General features: G+C 42.7%; 1 protein-coding gene across 1 annotated transcript; it reads left to right on the top strand.

The window, feature by feature from the left end:
• The first annotated feature begins 7,096 nt into the window (after positions 1-7,096).
• On the top strand, positions 7,097-8,831 carry LOC128707094 (uncharacterized). The gene is made up of 2 exons (XM_053802041.1): positions 7,097-7,483; positions 7,551-8,831. The coding sequence occupies exons 1-2, from the start codon at positions 7,097-7,099 to the stop codon at positions 8,829-8,831; spliced, it is 1,668 nt and encodes a 555-aa protein (XP_053658016.1).
• The last annotated feature ends 1,950 nt before the right edge of the window (positions 8,832-10,781 follow it).

Raw genomic sequence — 10,781 nt, 5'->3', positions numbered from 1 at the left:
AGTAGTCACAGCTTTTCAAATTACACGTTTTCTTAACATATGCCATATCCTTCACACAAAAATTGTTTAAATTTAGCAAAACAAGACCGTTCCACTCCCATTGTGTCTTGTGGTGCACAAAAATGTTTATTAGGGCAAAAACTTTGTAAAGAAAAAAAAAGAGAACTTGGTAGAATGAGCTCGTTTACTATTCTACTATGCAACTCGATGCCGCAATGCCCGCTGGTGAAGTATGTTCACCCGCACTTACACCAACATCTCGTACGCTATTTGCATGTAGGTGTGTGAGTGGGTGATTGTGCGCGAGTATGCGACGAGTACCATTAAGATTTGCGCGAAGATTCGAGTTGGATTGTGTTTGGATTTGCGTTCTGACACTCAAATCCACGGAACGATTTCACGTAAAGACGGTGACGAACGGTCTCTCCACTGTGCTGCAGCGTATGACTTTGCGCGATGGTTACTTTTCATTTCAGAAACAGCAAAGTAAACCTTCGGATGTGATGTGATTTATACGAACGTTTACACACACCCTACAATGAGAGTGGTAAAGTTCACTTTTTCGACGCAAAGCACTGAATAAACAATTCGAGACTGGCAAACAAATGTGATGAACTATTTGAAACGTATGTTTTACAGCTAAAGCAATGCAATTTGATTGTCAACTCTGGAGTTTTCCATTAAAATATTGTATCAAACAGTGTACGGCACAACACGCAATCGGGTTTCCAATATATTTGGAAGGGAATAGGACCGTTCAGTGCGTGGAATAATAGTCGATTCAACAAAAACAGTGTATTTTTTTCCAATACGAGGTGAATTTCAGTGGCTTTTCCGGGATATTGTTACCACAAACCGATACAAACATACCTTTGCATATCCGATTGAAAAACATATGCAAATTTATTATGCTGCCAGTACAAATAGTAGCATTAAATAGTTAGCTTTAAATGTACGGTGTTAGTTTTCTAATGATTCTACATGCAACAAAGCATTTCATTGTGTTAGCTACGAATATATTACACGATCAAACGGTCGGTAAACAAATGTCATGAAGTGGTTTCCTTTTTCAATGCGTATATAATACTTTAAGGCAGCAACTGTAACAAAAAACTTTTTCATTTACTTGTGCTTGGGTTGAATGAGTAATGCATAATGGCTAGATGGAAAGGTGATTCCATGATATCATCGATCATTATTACATCCATTGTTATTCAAACCGACACGATTGCAATAAAACCATACTTATGTTACTTGTTTTAGATGGGCTGAAAAATGAAGAACACCTCTGTCATAATCGTTTTTTAAATTAAATTAAACTATTATAATATTGACGATTTGAAAAAAATTAACAACCATTTAATAAAGTATTGCATTATTTTATACAACGGTGGAGGAAAAGGAAAACGGTTTATTTTGGAAGTGAGCCCGATACAAAAAAAAACTAATAAAACAATATCATGAATTATGTTTACGCTTCAAAGCTACTTAAAGTTCGGTTTGTTTGTGTTTAGTTCATCAATTTTTCACAACGATCAAACCAACATGGAACACTTCAAAGCTTCCACTACCCTCTACATCCACGTGCGTAATGTTTCTTAAATGAAAATGTTAATCAAACTTCCATCAAACCTCGCTCGCTTTCGCTTTCGTGCTTCTTCCAGATTCTATCGATCCCCAATCCCACAAGGTGGCTCGCCACAGTATTTCAATTTCGAACAAGCGAAAGCCAAAAGCATCCAAGACTTTCGCATAGTTCACATAGCCAATCAAAAGGAACGACACAAGCAGCAGGAACATGTTGCTGCATGGCATCAGAAGATTTCGCCCCTCGTCTCGCATACCCACGGCCATGAAAGGGACCCAACCGGGGAGCTGCAATACGCAGTACGCTTTCATACATGAAACGGACCGAATGCGTGTGCGTGCGTGGTGAGGTTTGCTTTTGAAGTTGCAAAACTCAAGAATGTGCGCCTGTCAACCAAGGATGGAGACGGAAAACTTGGTGAACTTTTACCAACATTCAATTACGGGGATAAAAAAGAACGCAGTAAAAGCTGACGATAAAAAGGATTGTGGCAAGAAAGAAAAAAAAAGGTACTGGCAGGAATGTTTAATTTGGTAACGAGCAAAATTATCAATATCAAAGGCATATACATTACATTGGAAAACTGATTCTACAAAGAAGGATCAAATAATAACATTAATTCAAAGAACGTTACAAAAAATGATAAACTACTGTGCAAAACATTGTATTCAGTCAGGACACAATTAACGCCGTAAGTTATGCAATTTGCAGAACAAAAGCAACAATTAAACCTATTTGTCGTCGATTTATCTCACATTACGTTTTAACTTAAAGTAATAGTAATTAGTAAAAGAGTTATTAAAATCTTAGCAGCATTTTCATTAGTAAAAGTAAAAGTAAATCGTAAAGTTAAATTAACTTTAAATCTTAACGAAGCGGTACTGACAAAAAAAGAAACATCTCAAAACATTCAAAGTGTTGCTCAAGCGATCAAAAAGTGCTCATCTTAATTATATCTCAAAACAATACCAACACGCACTGCTGTGGAAGATAAAAGAAGGCATTAAAAATTATCAAATCACACCAAATCGAGATCATTGCAGCCAAGCAACGCACATTAAAATCCTTCCGCCCGGCTTATATTCAACTGATCGAAAGCCGTTGCAAAAACACAAACCCACTTCACAAAACCCAATCCTAGCGGCAGCGACAAAGTCACATCCATCATGCAACGTCTAGATGTTGCCTTCCACCCAATAAGCTGAAGGACGCGAGACGCAAGCAATAAAACTGGGAATAATTTTAAACACGCCACATAACTCCGTCGGCGCGGCGTTCGCCCAGAGCCACGGTTTGCGATGGGTGTGAAACTGTTTTGAGCGGCCGCCATTGCCATTAAAGAAAGCACAGCCCCACACATGCATACATGTGCTACGGACTTAAAATGGTACCATTCTAAAATCGGTGATAGCCGTACGTGCTCTCCAAATTGTGCTTTATTTGGGTTATCTCGGGAGTGGCATTTTTCGGGCCAAATTTTCCCCCCCTATTGGCTTACTTTTTGTAAAGTTTCTTTGGGCCGAGTGCGAATGTATGTTGTTGTGCCGGTTTAATGATTCTATTTTAATTGATTGCTGTAACATGATGGTTAGTGGCGGAGGGACTGAATAGCGTGCAGCGGACGAGAACGAGTTACGTCAAGGAGTGCGTTTTTCATTGTCATCAGTGATGGAACAGCGAGCGACGTTTTCCCACCGGTAGGCTGGGAAGCAGGGCAAAGGGGTGAATCAATTCCTAGAAACGATCGAGCCCCGACGATCAAAGTTACGTGCTCCGGCTGAGACGCGAGGTCAGACGGTATATTCCACCTTTAAGAACTGCTTCCATTCCGACACCCTCAAAGCCCTCCCAACCCCCTCCCGTAGGATGGTATCATCAGGTCGGACATAAAAATGCCGGCAATCGGGGTCGGAAGCGTCGGTAGCGGTGGCGCGGCTTACGATTTGTCATAAATCTTCGAAACCATGCGGTCCGCCGTCTTCGTTAGATGTCGTCTCGTGTGCTGCGGGTACCGTCCTCTGGTGTGTGTGCATTTTTCGGCAGCACCACGCCATTAATCCTCGAAGTTTGGGACTGGTTCGCGCGTAGATCGGTGTCATCGGTTCGATCTACACGTACTTTACGCCAAACAAGAAACATAAAGAAGTACGAAAGCAAGAAAGATTTTACGAACAACAGCAGCACACGAGGAAGATGACTGGTTGTGTTGTTTCCTAAAGCGAATAAGTAAAGCAGAGGATAAATAAATGAGACACACGGTATGAGCCAACTTCATGCCACTGTGTTACCTTCGAGAACACATCTTCATCGTCGTCGTCTTTAATATACGTGACGAAAACAATTAACAAAACACAGAAACCAAAGCAAAACAGCAAACAAGAAGCAAAGGAAAGAGGAAACGGTTTCGAATGTTTGATCGTTTTATTTTTGGATAGGTGTGAAACCATTTTTTCGCTACAAATATGTAGAGTATTTAATTGTGCTGCGTTGCGTGCCGGTTTTATGTTCTCCACCGTTTCCCGTCTCGCTTTTACTCGCTCTTTATCTTTCATCTGTATTGTGTTGCTTTTCATTTTTTTTGCTCTGTCGTGAATTTAATATCATTTCTCTACTTTTATTTGTTTACCCCACTGCGTTGCGTTTCGTTTAAAACCGGCGGGACAGATACAATCAAGACGAACGCGTATTCGTATTGTTTGGCTGAATTATTGGGTGTGTTATTACGGGTGTGCTCGTTGCCACTCCTCGGAAGGTTGGGTGGCATTTAGGTTATTTTTTGCCTTTTGGCGATGTTTTTTCACAACTTATTTCTAGATGTATCCAAACAAAAGTCGAACGTTCGGTACCGCCGCTTGTTGACAGATGCGATTGCACCGCGTAGGTATAAATACATGTGTTTGTTGCGTAATTCGTTCCTGTGCGTGTTTGACCCAGTGTCAAAAGTGAGGCAATTAAATTCCAGCGTGAATAATTTTGTTTAAATTAATTGAAGATGATTAAAGGTATTCAGAGCCACATAGAAATGAATCATATGATGAACATTTATTTTAAATAAGAATTACAGTCAGCATTTACAATTTAAAAAAAATGTATTTTTACTCATTTTGTGAAAAAATTTATTTGGTAATGATGTCCATCCACTGTACCAACAAATAAATAAACTCTTACCCAAATGATTCACGCATCCTCTTGCAAAAAAGGCAGACATACAAAGGAGCGTTTCTCAAAATTCCTCTAATAATTTTTGAAATTCCTCGCAATTGAAACACATTAAATGATTAATTAGACATTTTCGTAAAATTTCTACCAGCCGTAGGTTTTTAATTTTTGAAATGTATTCGTTTTATTCACTGGGAAATCAAAATTAATAAGTTAAATTTGTTTTGCAAAGTAAGATGGAGGTCACCTTGTAACAAGTTTTTTTTTTTACAAATCCGATTCAATAATTACTAAAGTTTAGTTACTTCTATGAAGTCATTTTAAAGTTGAAATATTATAATTTATGATATCCTAACGCCAGCGGGAACAATTAAAACATTTGTTTAACCAATGATTTCCCTGTAAAAACTAGATGTTTAGAGTGATTTAAAATGTGTGTACACTTTCACACGGAAATGCTACTTTTATCATAAATCAGATAATTTTTCTTGCGATAATTTTCAAAAATTTAGTTATTGTAAACTTATGAATGGATGGGAAGTGTATCGAGTCCCCTCTTAATGGGTATCAATAATTTTTTGTACTAGGAACACGCTTTGTCACAAAGTCAAACCAAGATAAATTTAATATGTTTTTAAATTCGCTAAATGAACCTCAACAAATTTGATAACACAATTATCAAACATCAGAATTTTCTGTATGAATCTAATGTAGAAGCTTGCCAAAAACTCAAACTAGCTCATTGTTGCAAGAAACCAATCTCATTATTGAACTATTTTTTTCCATTATGAATAGTTCCCTTCCTTTATTTTTCATTTCATTAAATTTTCCCACCTCCACCGCATCTCAACCCCCTTCCTTACCCCTCTAGACGCACACACTTGATTCCACTGAAGTCGCGCAACACCATTCAAGGAGGCTTCCATCAAAAGCAACACTCGTTCCACCTTCTATGCCTCAACAAGTTCGCCCTTCTGCTGCTTCCCTTCCCGCTCACTCGTCAATGATCAACACCCACACGGTGACACGGTACTGTACACTGTTTCGATAAAATAAATAAAACATTCCCATTGCGCATCGCTTCACATCGCCCAGCAGCATCGTGCCGAAGACATTTTGCCTGAGCTGCTCGACAAAGTATTGCAAACTTTGTTCAAGTTTTGGTTTTTTTTTCGCTCGCAAGTGAGACTGAATTTCCTTACGCAAGTGAGTGGAACAGGAACAGGAAGTTAGCTTCGTACTTTTTTTTCTACTCTCCTCCTCCGCTTCAAACAAGTAAAGAGAACAGATACAAAACAAAGCGAATGCAAAGCTACAGCTAGAAACTAAGTAAAAATAAAAACACCCGAAATCGACCCAGCTCGTCATTCGTTCCGTTGTTGCGGGACGGAAGAGCGTACTGAAACTTTTCGCTTGTGCGTTTCTCTTTTTTTTATTCGGTCTTTTGCTTTACAAACGTTTTCCATACACTGCAAACGGACGTTAGTTTCGCGTCCCTTCGCGTCTGGTGGTACCACGGCAAAGGAGCGTGATTGTGGCGTTGCCGAAAAGGCAGCCTACAAACAAACAACAACCGGGTAAATGGTTCGCAATGATAGAACTTTCAAATGAGTTTTTCGTCCCCGAATTGATCACGAGCGAGGGGCGAAGCTGAACGAGACGAAAGGAAAACGGTAACGGTGGGACAAAAGTTGAGTTGTGTCGGTTGATGGATTTCCACATCCATCGCTCCTTCAAGCCTGCCCAATTTGACTTTTGGCAACTTCATCGTAGCGTGAAGCAATGTTTCAAAGAGTAAAATTAAATTGACTACTCTCAGAACCATTTGTTCGGTGTGCTCTGGTACGCTTCTCGGTACTCGTTCTTTGTTAAGATGCCGGTTACGGTAGCAAACCAAAGCAAGACCCTGCAAGGCAAGGCTGAGTCGGAACCAGCAAACAAAGAAAAACTCAAGATTTCCTCTTTGAAGAAGAAACCACATGCGGCGTGTTTGGTTGTGTTCGCTTATCTAACTAATTCGTAGTTGATGGATTAGCCCAAAACAGTACTCTATGGAATTTCTTCCCGTCGCTAGCTCTGCTTTTACGGTCTATTGCTCACCCATTCTAAGCGTCATAAACGCATAAAACCCCGTAGCGTCCGTCCGGTTACACTTGCAGTCTCGACGTCTCTGTAGTGTACCGATAAGCCACTCTAGGCCACGCTATCACTCGCGGACAAACGAACAAATTACCTTCAATTACCAAGCGTCATTTATCATTCTGGATATTATTTTTTCGGAGAGGTAAGCGCCAGAAACATCCCCACTGTGATAGTGATCGTGACGGTGTGAAGATCGCGTTCCTCCAGATGGACAGCAAGCCGAAGCAACCACCGGCTGCAACACGATGGTTCAATCCCCAGCTGTTGCACCTGAAGGTGACACTGTTTCTCGTGTTTGGCGCAACAAGCGCACTGACGCCGTATCTGACCATACACATGCAAAGTATCGGGTTGACGGTGGAGGAGGTCGCATCAGTGTACTTGACACTGCTGTTCACTTCCTGCCTTAGTCCGCCACTAACTGGATACTTGATTGATCGTTTTGGCCGCTACAAACCGGTGCTGCTGACCAGTATCGTGCTGAACGCCATATCACATCACGCGATACACTTCATTCCGGCACGGACCGTCACCTTTACGCATCACAGTGTGAATGGATCTCTGGGTGGTGATGGTGCTTCGCTCATCATTGAGGTATTTCGATATGATTAAACCGCTTACACTGAGTATCTCTTCAATAAGAATTGTTTAAATCTTTCAGGGAGTCACTTGTCCAGATCAAAAATACCTCAACGTCTCCTGCAGCTCCAATAAAATCATCTCGTATCCAGCTTATTTAGCAAGTGAAGGTACTAGCTGCGGAAACTACTCCATCCCCGAGTGTGCCTTAGCGGATCTTTCATCCGGGACGCTCCTCATGTTGGAACGGATCCCCACCACAACGGAGTACGATGAAACGTTCTGGACGTATCTTGCCGTGCGGTTTGTGGCGTCATCCATGCTCGCATCCACACTCACCATCACCGATCCGATCGCACTGGACATGGTGGAACAGCACGGCGGTGACTTTGGCCGTGAGAAACTCTTCTCTAGCGTTGGCATGGCCATCTTTACACCCCTCACCGGGCTCATGATCGATGCCTGCTCGAGCGGTTCCGGACCTAGCGAAACCGTCTACACACCTGCGTTCTACACGTACGATCTACTGCTGCTCGGTTCACTCATATCCGTGTGGCTTATGCCGATCGGACGCAAAGTACCGTCGGAGAGCGTGATGAAGGATACCGGCCGCATCTTGCGGCTACCGCCCGTGCTAGCCTTCCTTGCCTTTCTCTTCCTGCTCGGCAACTTCTGGGGCTTTATCGAAAGCTATCTGTTTGTGATTATGAAAGCGATGGGCTCACCGAACTATCTGCTTGGACTGACGTACACCGTCGGCACGGTTGCCAGCATACCGATGATGTACCTGCTCGAGCGCATCACCAGTCGCGTAGGGCACGTGAACCTGCTCGTGATTGCGTTCTTTGCACACGCGTTGCGCATCCTTGGCTACTCGTGGATAACGAACCCGTTCTGGTGTTTCCCGATCGAGCTGAACGAAGCGATCTCGTGCTACTTCATGTGGGTCGTCGCGTCCACGTACTGTGCCGTGCTAGCACCCAGCAGTTTGGTGGCCACGTTGATCGGCATTGCCGGCATGGTACACTTCTGTCTCGGCAAGGGAGTCGGCTCGTTTGCGGGCGGATTTCTTATCGCGCGGGTAGGGCTAACGCTGGCGTTTCGTTACGTGGGATATGTGGCGGTGGGTTGCGGGGTATTGTACAAGCTGGTCCATCTGCTCTGGCTACATAAATATGATGGACGGTCACAGGCAGACCCAGGCGCGGGACCTGCTGTAGAGGCATTGGTTAAGCGCAGAGCATCGATCGTTCCGAAGGTGGATCAGTTCGGTAGCGTCGTATCATTCGGTGGACTTGCACGGAGAAAACCTGAATCCGCCCCAGAGGCAACGGGCGAGCAGGTTCCACTTGAAAAAGGATAAATACCTCCATAAATTCGATTCTCGCAACTTCGTACGTGATCGTTTTCCTCTTGTACCCAAACACCACAAGTTACGACCCTTACATTCGATTGCTCCTTGCGGAAAAAGGATATCTTTGAGGTTATGGCACGTTCTGATCAGCAATAAAAGAGCCCTACACCTCTGTAGGAGGGACGCAAAAATGTTCATTCAATAACTTTCCGAATTGGAGACCCGTTGGGAACTAATATCCCGTACAGATAATTCATATCCCCAAAACTCGAACCACCCCACGAATCGAATGCCTTTTGCACGAGGGCAAAAGATAATACGGTTAACGATCCAACAAACAAAAAATACAACCCCTCGAAAAAACGAATTCGGCCTCCAATCAAGTTCTTTCCCGAAAACTTCACCATCAGATACTTTAAACTTTAATGAAACGATCCACCGAAAAAGTTGCCCCACTGCCTGCACGTCTTACCACCCTGGCAGGAGACGGCAGATCGAATGCCTTTTAGCGGTACCGACAGTCACCGGGGCGCACAACCGATAGCGAATCGAAACGACCGCAGACCACATGCTGATTTTCGTTATTAATAAAGTTTCGAATCGTTATTCTTTACCCGCACGCGTACGCTCGTCATACGGCGTGGGTTTGGCGGGGACCGTCCTAACGAGTCTCGTCTAGTTTATGCCGGTGGCAGGAGTTTTTTCTTGAAAGTTTCGCTCCACGATTCCGATGCTGCTCTCGACACTCGGCGGGATGAAGAGGTTGAACGGGTGCGGAACGCATGGTACGGGGCATAAGGATGCGTTTTTCGACAAAGTCACATAAAAAAAAACTGCCGCACACACCTCCAATCGGGCGCACAGAACTTTTCGACGAACGACCGCTTCCTTCCACGGCACACCTGACTCGCTTCCCGGGAATGCAAATGTGGCTCGCACATCCGGAGTGCTGCATTGCTTATTGGAGCGTGGATTGTCACCAGGCAAGTAGGATTTTTCAGCGGTTCACCTTCTTGTCTCCCGTTGCGCTCTGTCCCTTAAATTCTGATGAAATCCCAACCGCTTTGCTCTTTCAATAATGTATTCCACCATGCGTCCACAAAACTTTGTCTGGCAGAAGGGCAACTTGGAATTCAACGCTCGTTTTAGGTTCGTACATCTGGGTACGTACAGCAATGCACGACACGGGCGGTACAGCTTTCCGGTGAAGCAAATGCATCAAATCACAGTTGGGAAGTGTTTGCTACATTGCATGCGAAAATTAATTAGTTTTCCTATTGAAGTAGATGTTCCACTTTTAGACTATAATGGATTGGAGGTTGCTTTTTAATTTAACACCATGTTTCATTCTCTACTTTCCAAACCTTCAATTTCGTAATTACTCCGCGTAATGTAGTTATGAACTGCAGTGCAGCCCATCAAAAAACACAAACATATTTAATGCTTGAGTTTGCGTACACAAAAGCAACATTTTCAACTTACACGGTTCAAAATATCGAGAGATGTTAACAAAACAATAACATTTAAAAACAAAGTTGTGTACGATGATCGTGCAATAAGTAATGTTCAGTTTGCCTCTCGCTTAACCCGGAGAATCCGCAAACCAAATTGCGCAGACTATGCGGGGTGCCATCTGGACATTCTATACCACATCAACCCATTATATCCCCCAGGTACAAAATCTTAGTCCAAATGGCATGAAACTTTGTCGTCCTTCTGAGAAATGACCCCAAAACGGGCGGCATGTTTCCATTTGGTCAACTTCACAAGCGACTATCTTAAGTTCAAAAATTAACTTTTTTTCATAAACAAATCTTTTATTTTCTACAAATTTTGTTTATAAAATATATTCTTTCGGTAGTTCATCACCATTTTATCACAAATTTGAACACTACTGAATGCATTAAAATGAGCATATTTGAAATACTGAAGCTTATTTTTAGAATACGATTCTTTTCG

This window comes from Anopheles marshallii, chromosome 2, assembly GCF_943734725.1.
Source record: "Anopheles marshallii chromosome 2, idAnoMarsDA_429_01, whole genome shotgun sequence".
Classification (NCBI taxonomy): domain Eukaryota; kingdom Metazoa; phylum Arthropoda; class Insecta; order Diptera; family Culicidae; genus Anopheles; species Anopheles marshallii.
Note: the sequence above shows the minus strand (reverse complement) of the source record. Positions and strands in the feature narration are given on the sequence as shown.

Coding starts and splice junctions, on each gene's coding strand:
- LOC128707094 (XM_053802041.1), top strand. CDS start 7,097: ATGGACAGCAAGCCGAAGCAACCACCGGCTGCAACACGATGGTTCAAT. Junction 7,484..7,550: donor GTGCTTCGCTCATCATTGAG/GTATTTCGATAT, acceptor TAAATCTTTCAG/GGAGTCACTTGTCCAGATCA.